The sequence below is a fragment of the Onychomys torridus genome, chromosome 3, assembly GCF_903995425.1.
Source record: "Onychomys torridus chromosome 3, mOncTor1.1, whole genome shotgun sequence".
Lineage (NCBI taxonomy): Eukaryota > Metazoa > Chordata > Mammalia > Rodentia > Cricetidae > Onychomys > Onychomys torridus.
The window spans coordinates 114,987,850-115,007,549 of record NC_050445.1 but is presented as its reverse complement, the minus strand read 5'-3'; the positions used below and the strand labels follow the sequence as shown (position 1 = coordinate 115,007,549).

The 19,700-nt window shown below is 38.3% G+C and overlaps 1 protein-coding gene across 5 annotated transcripts in view; it reads right to left on the bottom strand.

Moving 5' to 3' along the window:
* The window catches only part of Exoc6b (exocyst complex component 6B), a 470,758-nt gene that overhangs the window by 213,066 nt on the left and 237,992 nt on the right, over window positions 1–19,700 (bottom strand). For all 5 annotated transcript variants that reach the window (XM_036180693.1, XM_036180694.1, XM_036180697.1 and 2 more), the window contains 2 exons: window positions 19,005–19,139; window positions 5,232–5,411 (listed from right to left, as the gene is read on the bottom strand). In XM_036180693.1, coding sequence (XP_036036586.1) covers window positions 5,232–5,411; window positions 19,005–19,139 — 315 coding nt within the window. The remainder of the gene's footprint in view (window positions 1–5,231; window positions 5,412–19,004; window positions 19,140–19,700) is intronic.

Here is a 19,700-nt window from a genome sequence, read left to right as displayed (position 1 = left end):
GTCTGAAAAGAAAATATTCACACTACACATAGGACAAATAAAGTGGTTTGTTCTCAGAAAAAGCTTTTGCCCCATCCCTCTTTCTCTAGTAATGTACAAGAATTCCACAGAGAAATTACCTGGTATTCTGGGGAAAGTGAACACAAATGCTAGGCCATCTCATTAGCTTTCTGTGAAAAACCAAAAAGGGGAAGTTTCAGAAATGAGATTTATGTGATTCTACTAAATCTAATGACTGATCAATCCAAGCAGTGTGGTGATAAGAAAGACATCACTCAAGGTATACTGAAGCCATGTATGAAAATGTCACACTGAAGCTTAATATGTAAAATTAGTAAGAAAATTTCATCTATCCAGTTATTTATTTTAGGCAAGACAGATACATGCCATTTATAGACACAGTCCTGAGGAATTAGGACTTTTTGATTCTCTCCAAACTTGGTTCTGGATAGTACATGGTGAAACGGAACAGTAACCTGAAATGTATAGTCAGCTCAGCTCACAATGAGAGAGGCTATACAATGTTTACGGAAGAGCATCTCAGAATTGAGAAAAAGGTGGAAACTTCAAGAAAAACCATGACATAAGTGATAAAATAATGCACATTGAGTTAAACAAATAGCCTAAAAGTTACAATAAACTAATTGAAGCAGGGTGAGGAGCTGTGGGAGCTGGTGTCGGTTCAGGGCTCACAGCATCAATGCATGCCAGGAGCACAGGAGAGAATTGCTTCTCAGATGCAGGGAGCTGAATGTAGAAGCACTGATACAGCATAGCCAGCCCTGAACTTCAACACAGACCTCTGACTCTGGGATTTCTCCTTACAGTGCTGTAAGATCTATTCACATCATTGTCTTACCAAGCCAGAGGAAACACCAAAGACAAAATACTATTCCTCATTTTCTCCAAAAAATAAAATCCATTTGAAAAATAGTTCTTCAATAAAGTATTGTTTTAAATATACATATAATTAGTTCTCAAAGACAGAGAAATTCTAGAGATTAATATAATTCTAAGTATCACCTACCCACTCCATTAGGATTAAAATGAGATAAAATGTTTCACACAGAAAAAAATAACTAAAAAGCAGTAAGGTTTTTATATGGAAAAGTATGATTCAACCTGGAAGTATAAATTCTATACATTTACTACATAGGACATAAGTGATTAATGTGTATAGATATGCACTAAAAATCAGCTCAAACTATATAGAACATTTATAGTATTTTCTAAGTTCTGACTATGATCTTTGAAAACCTCTCTATCAGCTGTACATTTTATTGTATGACAGGTTCTACTGAAAGCACACATTGCAATTACTATTTATGAAAAACATGTATTCCATTTCACTTTCTTTTAAGTAGCAAGCAAACAATCTATTAGTCTTTTATCTGAGGATTTCAAGCATTGGTGTCAGCTTTGGAAGACTGACATATTCTCAGACTATAGAAAATGCACCAGGATCTTATTTCCAGAATATTTCCTTAGAAATATTCAAATATATATTCAGTGTGTAGAATTCACTGTCATATAGAAAGCAAGAACTTACTAATATCTTCATCCAAACTTGCAGAGAGTAGTGGCAATTTTATTGAACATCTTTTTATTGAGATAGCAATTCTTTCACAGATCTTGAAATACTGACAGATTTGTGCATAATACTCCTTTACTGTTAGTCTATTCTAGTTTGAAAGGATATTGCTTATTTTGCTTTATAACATTTTATATATAATAGGTAAAGACCACACTTAAATTTTTACATTCTTAGTAGTGTCTAACTTTGCTTTACTGTCAATTTTAGAATTAGTTAACTGACATATTTCCTTATGAAATTCGTCTGGTACTCAAAATAATTTGATTAGTCTTGGAAAACTCTCTGTACAACAAAAATTTGCCAGCCTGGTACCCTTGTATATTACTCTATGATGAATTCTTCACATTATTTTTACTAAATACTTGTTAATTATACACAGAAAGAAATTTCTGCTGTTCATAATTTATTCAGGTATGTTATAGCAGTAAAAACACACTGAGGCATACATGTCTGATTACTATAATTATTATTTGTTCTTAGAAAATTTTATTTATTTAAGGGAACTTCTAAAACACTGGTGATAAGAATTTTTAACCTCCTGATGATAATGTAATTTCATGTGTTTAGTATAACCCTATTAAATTTATACTAGCTGTTGAATTTCCTATTATTAAAAGCATCATTCTACTTATCTTTTACTGAATTTTATTTTTAAAACAATAATGAACATTGGATATTATATAATGTTCTTACAACTTTATAAGTTATATTATATACCAACATACTTTCTCTCACTTACACAGTAATTGGGAAAGTCAAATATTAGGAAATTTTAAAAATCTAGAACCATCCATACATTTCTATAACAAATCCTAGACAGTAGTTACTGAATTACTTTCTTACAACAACTAGAATTGACATTCAATTTTAATTTATTTTTACCCATAATTGTAAGCTTGCTTTGTATTTTTTTAATTTGCTTATTTTTATGATATGTGCGTGAGTGTTTTGCCTACATGTATGTAAGTACATTATGTGTATGGCTGGTGCCCAGAGGCCAAAAGCTGGCACAGATGGTTGTAAAAACACCAAGTAGGTGCTAGGAACCAAACCCAGGTACACTGTAAGAGCAGCAAGTGCTCTTAACTACTGAGCTGTTTCTCCAACTCCAATGAATTTTTAAAGTATTTTTGTGCTAGATTTGTCTTGTCTTGTTATTTGGGTGAAATGAGATTAAATAGCACAATTTTCCTCAAGTCAATCTTCCTACTAACTAAGCACAGCTAGAAGTAAAAAAACACAATTTTTTCTTTAAAGACATCAAAATTCAAATCAGGCAGTACTGGCACACACCTTTAATCCCAGCACTCAGGAGGCAGAGGCAGGCAGATCTGAGTTTGAGATCAGCCTGGTCTACAGAGCGACTTCCAAGACAGCCAGAGCTACACAGAGAAACCCTGTCTCAAAAAACAAACAACAACAACAACAACAACAACAAAAAAAACCAAACAAGACATCAGAATGCTATGAACAAGGAAGATTAAAAAGAATAAAACTGCAGAAAAGGCAGAACCTTTTTAATGTGATCTGAGTGAGGCTCAGCAGCAGTCCTTGGTGACACTGGCCAAACTCCAGCACAGGCAATAAACAGAGAACCAGAATTAGGTCCTAGGGTCCTAGGGTCCCAGGGTCCCAGGAAGAGAATAGCTAGCTATTACAGATTTAAAACAGTTTTTCTTTCTTTCAAAGCTCTACAGTGCTAAAATTAGAGATCTGAGAACCAAATTTTCCATTACGACGTTTGTTTAATTCTAAAGCTTAACAGCTCATGAAAACAAAGGTTTATGCCAAAACCTTTGAAAGTCAGAATGAGACTTTCCAAAGTCTCACAGTGGCTCAGACACAGGGACTCAGCTTAGGACAAATGGTAAGAATCTCGGACAGGCAGTTTTTAAATCCATTCCTGTTGCAGTAATGAAAAACCGAAGACCAGGTAGTTTATAAACAAAACAAACAAACAAACAAAAAAATCATTGACAGGTAGCTCATAAACAACTGAACTTTATTTCTTCCCAGAACCTGGGAAGTGTAAGATCCTGGTGATAACAGATTTCATGTCTGGTGAGGACCCATTTGCAATTTCATAATATGCATATTCCTGAGGCATTCTATTATTATAGAAGAAACAAAAATCTCTCTAAAATTCCTCATGAAGGCCCTAGCCCATGGCCATCATCTCCAGGGGCTTACATCCTGCTATCCCAGGGGTAATTAGGTCCACCATATAAATTCTAAGTTTACACAAACGTTCAGAGTATAGGAAAAGCTAAAAGGCAAGAGAGTGGTACATAGACACCAACAACTTACAAATTGGATTTTTGGTTTTTTAAAACTGTTTTTATCTGTGTATTAGTCCACTGCTAACACTCTTTCTCAATATCTGCCTGCAGAAGGCACAAGGCTGAAATGCAGATATTTCTGCAGTTATTTTTGGTGCTAAAGACAATGACAGGCCTGTGGTTATCAATGTCCTTATAGCACCTTAACTAGCAATAGACATGACTAAAGGTACATGACAACTGTAACCCAACCCTGTGACTAAGATCAGCCCAAATACAACAGATCACCCCACATATTAATAAGGGAAAGAATGGACACTATTAGAAAGCAAAATCTATGCAGTTTAAATTCAATGTCAAAGAGCAAACAAAAAAATACTAGGAAGAATCACAAACATATCACTAAAATTCAAACCCATCAGTATGTACATAAACAATAATTTAATAAACATAATTTTCAATGATTGTGACTAATATAACCAGAAAACAACTAAAAACCAGATAAAAAGACAAGAGGTTCAACAAAGAAATTCAAATCATAAAAAATCAAAGGAAGTCCTAAAATTAAAAGAAACAGACCTTAAATGTTAACTAACAAGTCTCTTTGATGTTCTTTACAAGGTATTTTCCATGTCCTATACTAATGACTTTGAACTTAGTTGGAAGACTAAAGAGACCTAACTTACCATCAGTGCAGCCATGCCAATACTGGGAGTAGGCCCCACCCTTACAATAACCAGGAAAAGCTACAAACTGTACCCTGCAGACCAATCAGAATTGAGACAAACAAGTACTAGATGCTCCAAGACATAAAAGATAGCTTACATCACTTGTATTTAGGTTGCCAAATTCCTTGCAGCAATGCCAATACTAGTCTAGTCCCTGTTTGACAAGACTTCTGTTACCTCACTCCTGACCAATCAGGAGTTAAACGTCCATCTGAATCTGGAATCCCCTACCCCCGATCCTATACTCCTTAAAACCCCTGCCATAACTGAGCTCAATGCTCTCCCTGATCCAACAGCTGTGCCAGAATGGACAGGAAGCCCAAGCTAAAGCTTGCAATAAATAAAGGCTCTTTGCTTTTGCATACAAACTAAGACTCCTGGGGACTTATGATGCAGGCATAACAAGACCTGACAGTATAGACAAAATGAAAAAAAAAAAGAGCAAAAGTCTTTGAAATCAAATTATATGGGAGGCCTGAAAATCCCTTTATGGATTATATATCTACTAAGAGCTCTTAGAGATTAAAGGGGCACTGACAACTTAAATAAGAAATGAAAACCTTTCCCAAAGCTAGTTTAAGGCACCCTTTTTCTACTTTGAGGGGCAAAAGAGAAGCAACTATCACTTACAGGAAGGTGTGTGAATACCGCAAATGTGCTCCGAAGGAAGGCAATGAGGTCGACTAGGTAGTCACTAGCTTTGTTGTCTAAGTCTCCTGTCATCCAGTCATAGTCAGCCAGCTGCAGAAACTGGTCAATCTTCTGATTTAAGTTTGTATATATCTCTTCTTCAGCTGCATGTCTAGCATCCTGTGAAATAATATTTAAATATAAAAACACATTCATATGCCTAGAGTGAAAAAGGCAAATAAGTATATGATGTAACTAACCACCACATGTCTATACCACTTGGTAACAGGGCTGGGAGTATTGAATCACATCAGCTTCTAGAAACACTTCTCTTCTACAAAGCCCATAGGAACCTTCCCACACCACCAAGACAGGGTTTCTTCTCTGTATAGCTGTCCTGGAACTTACTTTGTATGAACACACAGAGATCATCCTGCCTCTGCCTCCTGAATGCTGGGATTAAAGGCAGGTGCCAACACGCGCAGAAGGAACCTTTTCTAATAAATTTTTAGTTGTAAACTCTCTGTCTCTCTGGATCTCTCTCTGTCTTTCTCTCTCCCCTCTCCCCCCTCCTCCCTCCCCCTTCCCCTCCTCCCTCTCCCCTTCTCTTCTTCTTCTCTCTCTCTCTCTCTCTCTCTGAGAGTTAAATGTAACCTACCAGAAAAAAAAAACATTCTTTTTCTTCAATAAATGAGGAAAATGTATTTATATACACCCCCTGCAAACTATTTCCTTTGATTTTCTCATTTCTGTCAAAAAGCAAATTTAATCTCAGAAATTGATTCAATTTTTACTCTTTGTATGATTCCAAAACAAAGCGCCTTCCTACATTCTCAAATTGCCTCCATCCTCTGGTCCCTTCAGCTGCTTGTAAATATGCCTATGTTATAACATAATCCATTCTCAGCAGTTACTGTCGGAGCTCTGTACTTTTTCATCAGAAGGCTCTTGTTTTTAATTTTATAATTTAATATAAATTTACAAATCAGCCACGGATTCTGCTGTCCTCCCTCCTCCCTCCGCCCTCGCCCCAGCCCACCCCCTATTCCCATCTCCTCCAGGGCAAGGACTTCCCTGGGGATTCAGCTCAACCTGGCAGCTTTGGTCCAGTTAAGTCCTGTCCCCTCCTTCCAGGCTGAGCAAAGTGTCCCTGCATAAGCCCCAGGTTCCAAACCGCCAGCTCATGCACTAAGGACAGGTCTGGGTCCCACTGCCTGGGGACCTCCCAAACTGTTCAAGCTAATCAACTGTCTCAGTTATCCAGAGGGTCTGATCCAGTTGGTGGCTCCTCAGCTATTGGTTCATAGTTCATGTGTTTCTACTAGTTTGGACATTTGTCCCTGTGCTTTTTCCAATCTTGGTCTCAACATTTCTCAATCATACAATCCCTCCTCTTTCTCGCCAATTTGACTCCCTGAGCTCCACCTGGGGCCTGGCCATGGATCCATCAGTCATTGGATGAGAGTTATAGAATGGCAGTTAGGGTGTTTGGCCATTCGGATCACCAGAGTAGGTCACTTTGGGCTTTCTCTCGACCATTGCCAGTAGTCTGCAGTGGAGGTATCTTTGTGGATTTCTGGGGACCTCTCTAGCACTTTGCTTCTTCCTATTCCCATGGGGTCTTCATTTATCATGGTCTCTCTTTCCTTGTTCTCCCTATCTGTTCTTGATCCAGCTGGTATCTCCCACTTCCCTAAGCTCTCTTTCCCTCTATCCTTGCTCTCATTACCCCCGCCTCATGTCCAGTTTGCTCATGTAGACCTCATCCTTTTCTCTGTCATTGGGGGATCCCTGTGTCTTTCTTAGGGTCCTGTTAGTTACTCTGAATCTGATAGAAAAGAAAGCAGGGAGTAGTCTTAAACGCATTGGCACAGGAGATTACTTCCTAAATATAACACCAGTAGCACAGACACTGAGAGAAACAATCAATCAATGGGACCTGTTGAAACTGAGAAGCTTTTGTACAGCAAAGGACACGGTCAACAAGACAAACCAACAGCCTACAGAATGGGAAAAGGTCTTCACCAACCCCACATCTGACAGAGGGCTGATATCCAGAACATATAAAGAACTCAAGAAATTAGACATCAAAATGCCCTACAGTCCAATTCAGAAATGGGATATAGAACTAAACAGAGAATTCTCCACAGAGGAAGTTCAAATGGCTGAAAGACATTGAAGGAATTGCTCGACATCCCTAATTATCCAGGAAATGCAAATCAAAACGACTCTGAGATACCACCTTACACCTGTCAGAATGGCTAAGATCAAAAACACAGAAGACAGCTTATGCTGGAGAGGATGTGGAGCAAGGGGAACTCTCCTCCACTGCTGGTGGGAATGCAAGCTTGTATAGCCACTTTGGAAATCAATATGGCGCTTCCTTAGAAAATTGGGAATCTATCTTCCCCAAGACCCAGCTGTAGCACTCTTGGGCATATACCCAACAAATGCTCAATCATACCACAAGGGCATTTGCTCAGCTATATTCATATCAGCATTGTTTGTAATAGCCAGAACCTGGAAACAACCTAGAGGCCCTTCAACTGAAGAATGGATAAAGAAAATATGGTACATATACACAATGGAGTACTACTCAGCAGAGAAAAACAATGACATCATGAGGTTTGCAGGCAAATGGGTGGATCTAGAAAAAAATCATCCTGAATGAGGTAACCCAGACTCAGAAAGACAAACATGGTATGTACTCACTCATAGTAAGATACTAGATGTAAAACACAGATGACTAGACTGCTACACAACTCCAGGAAGGCTACCTAGAAAACGGGATCCTAGGAAAGTCACAGGGATTACTCAATGACAGAGAAATGGATGAGAGCTACATGAACAACCTGGACGACAGTGGGAGTAATGAAGGGCAAGGTTTGAGGAAAGAAAGCTTAGGGGAGCAGGAGATCCAAGCTGGATCAAGAACAGAAAGGGAGAACAAGGAATAACAGACCATGATAAATGATGACATGAGAATAGGAATAGGCAGAGTGCTCTAGAGGTCCCCAGAAATCCACAATGATACATCTTCTGTAGTCTGCTGGCAATGGTTGAGAGAAAGCCAGATCTGACCTAGTCTGGTGATCAGATGGCCAAACACCCTAACAGTCGTGCTGGAACTCTCATCCAATAACTGATGGAAGTGGATGTAGAGATCCTCGGCCAGGCCCCAGGTGGAGTTCCAGGAGTCCAATTGTCGAGAAAGAGGAGGGACTGTAAGAGCATGAATTGTTGAGACCAAGATTGGAAAAGCACAGGGAATTGGAAGATTGGAAATAGCCAAAAAAATGGAAGCACATGAATTATGAACCAAAGGCTGTGGAGCCCCCAGCTGGATCAGGCCCTCTGGATAAGTGAGACAATTGAATAGCTTGAACTGTTTGGGAGGCACCCAGGCAGTGGGACCTAGACCTGTCCTTAGTGCATGAGCTGGCTGTTTGGAACCTTGGGCTTACACAGGGACACTTTGCTCAGCCTGGAAGGAGGGGACTGGACCTGCCTGTACTGAATCCACCAGGATTTAAATGAATCCCCAGGAGAGTCTTGGCCCTGGAGGAGATGGGAATGGAGGGGAGGGGCTGGAGGGAAGGTGGGGACGGGGATGGTATAGGGGAGGACAGGGGAACCTATGGCTGATGTGTAAAATTAAAACACAAATATAATAAATTTTAAAAAAGGAAAAAAATGGCTTAGCCACTATTAAAAGTCTTCAGTGGCCATGCTCTGCTCTACTTAAGAGAATTCAACATTTTTAGATTCAATATGGAAGTAAGATCTTAAAATACTTGTTTTTCAATGCTTATTTCATTTAACATAATATCTTCCAGGATTATCCAAGATGCTACAAATGACCAAAAATTCCTTCCTTCCTAAGGCAATGTACAGTATTCAATTGTGTTTCTATACCACATTTCTCTTTCCATATATCCACTGATTGATGGTAGGTTGATGCCCTATCTTGACTATAGTGACCAGTTCTGTAAGAATATGTTACAGAATTACTAAATCATACAGAATTTTTACCTTTAATTTTTTAAGACCTTCCACACTGCTTTCTCTAATGGCTAAACTTTACCTTTGTATTAAAAAAAAAAAGCCCTGCCAAACCCAGTGTCATCTATATTCCTTGTTTAGCTATCTGCAAAGTGTTATAATAGTGTGTATATTATTTAGAATTTACATTTTCAGTTAATGTTAGATAGATGTAAGGTGTGCATCTGGGATTCTTGTGGTTTTTGCTGTTTTCACAGATGTCCAGCATCTTTTGTCTAAAAGAAAATTCCACTCCATTTCTCTATTACATTACCTTTATTCTTTCTGAAAGATCAGTCAAATATCTACATACATGCCTAGTTTTAGGGAAGGCAGTCCACTTTATTCATCTATTTGATTGTTTTCTTGCCAATGTTATACCATCTCATTTCTGCATCTTCACTTATAGTAAGGCATGAACTCAAGTACTCAATCCTCAAACTGTACATTTTAAGACTGTTATAATTCTGTAGGTTTTGCCTTTCCTAATATACTTTCAAAGATCCACGAAATAATTTGCTGATGTTGAAAAAGGATCCAGTAAATAGATACTTTGTTAGGAAAAATCTAGATTGTTAACATTGGCCTCCTACTCATAAACATAAAAAAAATAGATCTTTGCTTTCTTTCATCAGAGTTTTATAGTTTTCATCATATAGAAATTATATTTTGTTAGATTAAGGAATTAGTAATTTGTTTTACTTCTGATTACTAATATAAATAGAAATTTTGGTTGTTTTTTCAAACTTCAAACTCTAGTTGGTCACTACTAATATGAAGAAAAGACTGACTTTTATGCTAACCTTTATCCCGAACCTTAATGTAATCAGTTCTTTTCATTATTCTGTTATTTCCTTAGGATTTTCTATAGTCACTTCTGCTATTTAGAAACAAAGAATTTTATTTCTTCCTTCCCTCTGCACACAGTTTTCCTTGTCTTATATGTTGTTAGATGCTGCCGAGCAGTGGTAAAAGACAGCAGCTCTGCTTCCTTGTTCATGATCTTAGCAGGAAAATATCTGGCCTCTCACCAGTAAATCTGACACTATCTCTGTGGGTTTTATGGGCATTTTTTTTAAATAAGGTATAGGAAGTGTCCCCACCCTAGTCTTGATTCTTCTTTATTGAGAATTTAGCATAAATAAGTATTTTTCTTCACGTACTGATATACAGCTTTTCTTTTTTAGTCTGTTTGACATGATGACTTCCTGAGGCTGAATGTTGATGTACATTTGTGGACCTAAAATAAGTAGCACTTAAGCCACAATGCCCTTCTAGTTTATAGGAAGTTGTGTTCATATTTGTGAGCCCCATGAAATTTTCCTGCCTTATGTGTGAGTTTGATATTAGGGTAAGCGGACCTCATAAAATGAGACTGACAGGATTCTCTGCTATAATTTTCTGGAAACAATTATAGAAAATGGCTATAATATCATCCTTAATTTTTCACAGAATTCCCCAGTGAATTTAGAACTGTAAGGAAAAGGTAGAACCTTTAGTAGCTTGGGATTCCAGGGAAGAAATGAAGTCACTGGATGCATGAGGAGGTTATAAGACCCTGGCTCCTTCCTGCATCATTTTTATCTTCTTTCTGGCCACCTCATGGAGCAGGCCATGTCTTCCCCTCAAGTTCTTGCCCTATGTATATATACTGTGGCATCCCATAAACCCAAAGCATTTAGGCCAATAAGTTAAGGACTGAAACATCCAAAACTATAGGCCAAACTAAACTTTTCCTGGCACTGGAGAGATGACATGGTAGCTAGGAGCACTTGCTGCTTTTCATGAAGACCAGAGTTCACTCCCAGCACCATGTCAGGCAGACCTGTCTCTGGCTCCAGGGAGTCAAATGCTCTTCTCTGGCCTCTGAGGGTACCTGCATTCACATACACATACCCAGACAGACAAACAGAAAAAGACACACACACACACACACACACACACACACACACACACACACACATACACACACACATACACACACATACATACACACACATACACACACATACACACACACATACACACACACATACATACACACACACATACACACACACACATACACACACATACACACACACATACACACACACAATAAAAAATGAAATTAAATAAACTTTTGGCTCTTTTGATTGTTGCAGTTTGTTGTTGTAATTATTGTTTTTTGATAGCACGTCTCACAAAATTCAGTGTGGCTTCAAATTCATTATCTAGCTAAGGCTGACCTTCAGATCTTTATCTTTCCTGTCTCCACATCTTAGTGCTGGAACTAACCATGTACACCAAGACACTCTACTTTTCCTTTTGTAAGATGATTATACCAGGTGTTTCTGTAGTGGTAATGAGAAGCTGGCTAAAACAGTTTTCCTCCAAAAGTAATCTATACTTTATGTCATTTTTTTCAAAAGAAATCTTCATAAAATCCCTTTATTATTATCTTAATGAAAATGGGTAAGATCAATAGTATCATTAGCAATTTGTATTTTTCTACTTTTCCCTTGGTTAGCCTGGTTCAAATTTTAATTATTTTTTTTTCATTTTTTGGCAAAGAATCAACTTTTGATTTTGTTGTTCTCCAACACTGGTTTTTACTTTCCTTTGCTTCTGATCTTATTCGATTGTTTATTTCTTTAGCTTACACTGGATTAAGAAGTTCTTTTTCTAATAAATTCTTAATAATCCAACTCCCCTTGCAAGCCATCCTTTCCCTGCTCCATCCAAGTTTAGATGACTTGCATCTTCACTTTAACTTCAATAACAGTATTTTAAAATTCCTCTTAGGATTATTTTTCGAAAACCCCTTTTCTTGGAATATGTTAATTTTCAAATATTTATGAATTTTCCAAGTATGTTTATGTTACTGTTAACAGGTTTGATTCTATGTTTTACGAGAGTTTAGCTATAATTTTTATTTTGCTGGTTTTTGCTAACTTGTATTTGAGGGTCTTGAACACTATCTGTCTTGGTCAATGCTCTGTCTGAGCTTAGGAAGAACATGTGTTCTGTTCATGCTGGACAACACTCTATAATGTCTATAAATGTCAGCTATTCAGCTGACTGATGGTGCCATTTAGTTCAGTGATATCCTTACTTATTTCTACTTCCTGAATTTGTAACTTACAGATATGAATTTACTAGGAACAGATGTTGCCACTGAAAATGTTCTATTGTAATCTTTCCAAACACTTCCATTTCTCTCATTAGCTCTTTGAAAGTAACAGGTAAATTTAATTAATTTTCTAAACTTACTGGTAATTCCTCAAATCTTTTATTCTTTTCTCTATAGGGACAAAAGATGTTCCCTGACCAGAGGACTGGAGTTTTCATTGCACTAGAAGGTGATATACAGGTTGCTAAGAGAGAAAAGCAGTCAATAATCCTATACCCAGCTATGACACCTATGAATCAAAACAATAATCAGCAAGTTACAATAGTGGCTGTAACCAACAACTGTCTAATTTGACTTAAGGCCCACTAAACAAGAGCAAAATCATGCCTGGTACTGTAAACATAGCCAACTACACATGACTAGTGAGGTCATGAATCTTAGCTGAAAACCGACTACCACCACTTCATTAAACCAATGTTAATTCCTAACTGCATTCTAAATACTTATCCTTACACCCACAGATAAGTGTAGTTCTTAACCCTCATCACAGAAGCTCCTGTTTTGCAACATGAGACCATTACAGAATGCCACAACTAGTCCAAAGGCAGAGCACTGAGCATGGAGTACCTAGCCCCAGCTGATGTATCTACAACACAACTCCTGTTGTTAAGGCTCAGGGAATACTGGGGGAGAGGAGGCAAAAAGATTCTAAGAACCAGAAGACCAGGAAATCTGTTGTGAGTTATGTGTCGCCTTGCTATGGCAGGGAAGATACACCCATGAAATCTCAACAAAATGGCTGCCTAAACAAAACCTGACCTGAACAAAATCCCAACACTAGTTGACATCCAGTGCATATGGGGGAATCTCACAGGCCCAAACTCTAGTTCAAGACCTACAAGCAACTAGTAACTGCTGAGAGAGAGAATCAGTCTTCCCTAGGGATGAGCCTCCTGACTGGTTGTTGAAAACCAAGTGGTCATCCCTAGAAACATATACGTGTAGGCAACACTGAACAGAATCATCAGGGTATGTATGTATTTATGTACGTCTGTGTATATACATAAACATTTATATAGGCAACAACAACTAAAGAAGAGGAGGCCATCAACGGGGGGTTGTGCACATGGGAGAGATAAGAAGGTAGAAAGTGAAGAGGAATTGATATAATTATATTTTAATTAAAATTTTAAAATGATGTTTCCTTTCTCAGTGAATATTACTACCATTAGAGACTTCACTCAGTTCAAAAATCTTGGAATTACCTACAATTTTGTACTAAAAAATTTACTAAAAAAAATAAAAAGTTACTAAAAATCTGCCATTTCTGTCTTCAAAACATTTCTCCACTTCTAACTCAATCACTCCTTATGAGCATTATTGTTCACCTGGACTATTTCAATGACATCCAATTTGAATTACCACCTTCCACACCTACTAATTTACAATGACATGATAATCATTAATACAGTCAAAGATAAATCAGATCACCACACCACAGTCCCACCATAGAAACTTCACATCTAACTTCAGAGTAAAAACTACAGAATTTATTATGTCCTACAGGCCCCTTACCACTGGAATTCTCCCCACTTCCACCAATGATTGCAGCAACAGCTAAATAGACAGACCCCTTATGATGCCTTGAATATGCCAGAATCCACTGCCTTAATATTATATACCTTTAGTGGAAATGCATGTTTACAGAAATAAATCTAAATGATTCTGATTCTGAATATCATTTCAGGTCATCAGCACCCCACTCACTCCCAGTTCATGCCATTAGCTAACTCAACTTATCAGCTATCAGTTCATTAGAATATAAGTTCCATAAAATAAAGAGATACTTATTTTGTTCAGATTTGTAAGACTACCAGAAGCAAACCAGATGCTTTATTAAAACCTGCTGGATAGACAACAGATTAAAGGCATCTAATGCATTTATTCTAGTACTTTCTACAGCTCTCTACAACCTGCTGGACAGACAAGAGATTAAAGGCATCTAATGCATTTATTCTAGTATTTTCTACAGCTCTCTACAGAAGTTAATACTGTCTGTGTTCCCTGTGCCTCAAAGAAGCTCTAAGTCAACAGACTTTTTCTCTCTCCTACAAAACATACCAGACTGTCACACAGTAAGTATCTCAACAGTACTTATGAGACAGTGAATTAGTAAATAGCTTTGATCTCCATTTTCAAACAGACTGGAGAACTCTATGAGCAGGGAAAAGTCAAGCACACCAGCTGCATTATGTCATTCATGGCAGAAGAAACAAGAGGGAGCTCTGTCAGAAAACACCTTGAAGACCTTCTGAGTGTGTCTGCCTCTTTTCCAGCATAAAGGTTTCCATCTGCAAGGGAAAGGTTTCAGGAAATAGTAGCTTAGGAAAACACACAACATGGAGCTTTCCTAGCTGCCATGTTTACATTGAATTCTGGGCTGGCTCGTCTGAAATACCCTGGTAAAAACATGCTTTCAGCAAACTTTAGCAATCAATGTTTCCCATGAAAGTGCTGCAAGTATGACCTTTAATGCCCCCTGCATTAGTCCTCTAGAGACCCAGCAATTAACTGGCTGCTCAGCCTCCACTGCTTCCTATTCCCCCTCAGCATTCTAAATACTGCAGCAAGCTAGGCATAGAGACTCACATATGTACTCTGAAATTCTGAGCGCTCCTATCACATTTTCATACCATTCTGAGGGCCTCCTTATTAGATAAATCTTCACTAAAAAGGCATCAAGATTAATATGTCATCAGTGCTCTGTGTCTGTAGGTTCCTCAATTCTGAATTCAACCAATACCATATTCAGTCTATTCAAGATAAAAAACAGAGCTCCTACTGAACTTGGGTATAGTTACCATCATGCCATTATTCCCTAAACAATATATGTGACAATAGTATCCTTTACATTGTCAAAATGTTGTAAGTAATATAGAAATTATCTAAGTTTCTGGGAGGATGTGGCACAGATTAGTAGTGAGCACTGTTGAACCAACCACCCGTGGGTATCATGGTTTCTATAATTAGACATTACTGAGCAATATGAAAGGAATGGCATGAACTCAGGGTTACTGGTAATGAATTTGTCTTAAATAATCTTATTGGTAATGTGAAGAATGCCAGGGTCATCTTGTCAATATTTCACTCAGTCTAGTAGCTAACAAAGAGATGGAAGGACTAGGTCATGGTCAGTACTGCACATATTTCTAACAATGGTATACAGTTAAGTTCTTCCAAAAATCCCTCTCTCATACAATGTCATCACTAATTGGACCAATTCTGATTTTCTTTTTTTATTATTATTATATTTCTGTTTTAATTTTACACATCAGCCATGGGTTCCCCTGTCCTCCCCCCTCCCGCCCCCCCCTTCCCCCCAGACCCTCCCCTCTATTCCATCTCCTCCAGGGCCAAGACTCCCCTGGGGATTCATTTAAATCCTGGTGGATTCAGTACAGGCAGGTCCAGTCCCCTCCTTCCAGACTGAGCAAAGTGTCCCTGTGTAAGCCCAAGGTTCCAAACAGCCAGCTCATGCACTAAGGACAGGTCCTGGTCCTACAGCCTGAATGCCTCCCAAACAGTTCAAGCTATTCGATTGTCTGACTTATCCAGAGGGCCTGATCCAGCTGGGGGCTCCACAGCCTTTGGTTCATAATTCATGTGCTCTCATTTGTTTGGCTATTTGTCCCTGTGCTTTTTCCAGTCTTGGGCTCAACAATTCACGCTCTTACAGTCCCTCCTCTTTCTCGACAATTGGACTCCTGGAGCTCCACCTGGGGCCTGGCTGAGGATCTCTGCATCCATTTCCATCAGTTATTGGATGAGAGTTCCAATACGAATGTTAGGGTGTTTAGTCATCTGATCACCAGACTAGGTCAGATCAGGCTTTCTCTCGACCATTGCCAGCAGTCTACAGAGGATGTATCATTCTGGATTTCTGGGGACCTCTCCAGCATTCTGCCTGTTCCTGTTTTCATGTGGTCTTCATTTATCATGGTCTGTTATTCCTTGTTCTCCCTTTCTGTTCTTGATCCAGCTTGGATCTCCTGCTCCCCTAAGCTTTCTTTCCCTCAAACCTTGCCCTTCATTACTCCCACTGTCGTCCAAGTTGTTCATGTAGATCTCATTCATTTCTCTGTCATTGGGGGATCCCTGTGTCTTTCCTAGAGTCCCGTTTTCTAGGTAGCCTCCCTGGAGTTGTGTAGCAGTCTAGTCATCTTTGTTTTACATCTAGTATCTTACTATGAGTGAGTACATACCATGTTCATCCTTCTGAGTCTGGGTTACCTCACTCTGGATGATTTTTTTTCTAGATCCATCCATTTGCCTGCAAACCTCATGATGTCATTGTTTTACTCTGTTGAATAGTATTCCATTGTGTATATGTACCATATTTTCTTTATCCATTCTTCAGTTGAAGGGCATGTAGGTTGTTTCCAGGTTCTGGCTATTACAAATAATGCTGATATGAACATAGCTGAGCAAATGCCCTTGTGGTATGATTGAGCATTACTTGGGTATATGCCCAAGAGTGCTACAGCTGGGTCTTGGGGGAGATGGATTTCCAATTTTCTAAGGAAGTGCCATATTGATTTCCAAAGTGGCTGTACAAGCTTACATTCCCACCAGCAGTGGAGGAGAATTCCCCTTGCTCCACATCCTCTTATCCAAACTAACCAAAAGACAGAGAGAGAGCATCCAAAGTAACAAAATCAGAAATGAAAAGGGGGACATAACAACAGACAATGAGGAAATCCAGAGAATCATCAGGTCATACTTCAAAAACCTCTACTCCACAAAACTGGAAAATCTAAAAGAAATGGATAATTTTCTGGATAGGCACCACATACCTAAGTTAAATCAAGACTAGATAAACCATTTAAATAGTCCAATAACCCCTAAGGAAATAGAATCAGTCATGAAAAGTCTCCCAACCAAAAAAAGCCCAGGACCAGATGGTTTCACTGCAGAATTCTACCAGATCTTCAAAGAAGACTTAATACCAATACTCTTTAAATTGCTCCACACAATAGAAGCAGAAGGAATATTACCAAACTCCTTCTATGAGGCTACACTTACCCTGATTCCTAAACCAAACAAAGATGCAACAAAGAAAGAGAACTACAGACCAATCTCCGTCATGAACATTGATGCAAAAATATTCAATAAAATACTGGCAAACAGACTCCAAGAACACATCAAAACAATTATCTACCATGATCAAGTAGGCTTCATCCCAGGGATGCAAGGGTGGTTCAACATACGAAAGTCCGTCAATGTAATACACCATATAAACAAACTCAAAGAAAACAAAACAAAACAAAACAAAAAAACACATGATCATCTCACTAGATGCAGAAAAGGCATTTGACAAAATCCCACACCCCTTTATGATTAAGGTCTTGGAGTGATCAGGAATACAGAGAACATACCTAAACATAATAAAGGCAATCCATAGCAAGCCAACAGCCAATTTTGATTTCTTCTTTGGGGGCTACTTTTGAGAGATGGTACCCACAAACAGAGAGAGGATAAAAGGATAGAAAAAGGGAAACAACAGGGGACATGGATCATGGTTAAAACTCTTTAACTATGTATCTAATTGTCAGCTTTTTTTTTTTTTATTTTTGAGTGTTACACACCATGTTTTAAAACTACAACAATCACGGTAACAATAAAACTCAAACCATGCCTACTGTGGTGGTACTTTAACCCCAGCTACTCAGGAAGAGGAGATAAGCAGATCTCTGTCAGTTCAAAGCCAGCCTGGTCTACACAGAGTTCTAAACCAACCAGAGCTATATAACAAGGCCCGGTCTCCACTCAGGATCATCTTTATATCAAATTCACTCTTTCTAATGTTTTAGAACTGCAACAGTTTTTCTGATTAATACCATGAAAAGTTTCACATGGTAATGTACAGGATTTTATTAAGACACACAGAATTCTTCTAAGATAAGGTATTTACGCTCCATAAACTCATCTACCACTAATCTTTCTTTCTTTCTCTCTCTCTTTTTTTTAAGTTTTTTGAGACAGGGTTTCTCTGTGTAGCTTTGCGTCTTTCCTAGAACTCGCTTTGGAGACCAGGCTGGCCTCAAACTCAGAGAGAAATCCGCCTGCCTCTGTTTCCCCAGTGCTGGGATTAAAGGTTTGTGCAACTACCGCCAGGCCCACTAATCTTTCTTTTGTTCTACAAAGGTATCATTTTCTCTGATCTAAGGCCAGTGAAAACTAATGCTTTGGCCTTGTAAAATAATAAGAAAATGGCTGACTATTTGGGTTAAGGACTTGTTACTCACTAAAAATTAAGATTTAAAAAGTTAGACACAGAAAGGAGTTACTAAATACAGAATCACAGCTGATATTCATGTCATCTATAACCATACTATCTAGAGAATGTAGTTGAAATTTTGTGGTTATCTTGAACATACACACACACCACCCTGGTATCTAAATTTGCTTTCTAGAAAAATGGAGGCCAAACAAAACTCTCTCTTATTCTTAAGACATACATTCTTAAGTCATCTTTCAGAAACAAAGCCACATGTGAAATGGCCCAGACTGTGCCCATGGACTGTGCTCATGACTACCCCTCTATGCTAATGTGCTCTCACCTTAAATGTTGTAGTGCCATAGAGCTTGGTGGTGTGGACTGTCTCTGGAAGTACATTAGTGATATTGGTGATGAATTCCTCTAGGTATTTACAGGACTTCTCCAAGTGTGTTGTATTGATGATAATCTGGACAAGCTAGAAAACAGTAAGCACATGCAATTCTCATTCACCTGAGATATTAGCAGGGTGCTCCACAGGTTACCTTATAGGAAGAATCCTCCAAGAAAACATCCCAACCCCCTGGAGCATTTTGTATTTCCCCATTTAAAGTAGCACATGTTATTATGAAGTAAACATATTCTTTTATTTATTTTTTAAAGTTAAACTAAGACAAAAGCTGCTAGTCTCAATCATTGGTCCTACAAAAGAAATATAATTGCCAAATGAATCAAATGAATAAACAGCCAGTAAAGCAATAACCATAACTGAAAAGACAACGGAAGTTTCAAAATTAGGCCTAAGGAACATAGACATGTTGACTAGATTGTGAGAAGTCAACAAACTACCTTAGTTCATAAGAGAAAGAACCTGAATACAGAAGCAGAGAAGACAAAACCCCTGATCTGGACAGTTTTCCCAATATTTTCAGTCTGTTTCCTCAGGTGGAAGATGCATGTAATAGCTTCTAAGCCAAACAGTCACTATGAACATTAAATTCTTTGCTATTATTAGCGTCTCCCTCTTCTTATACAACAG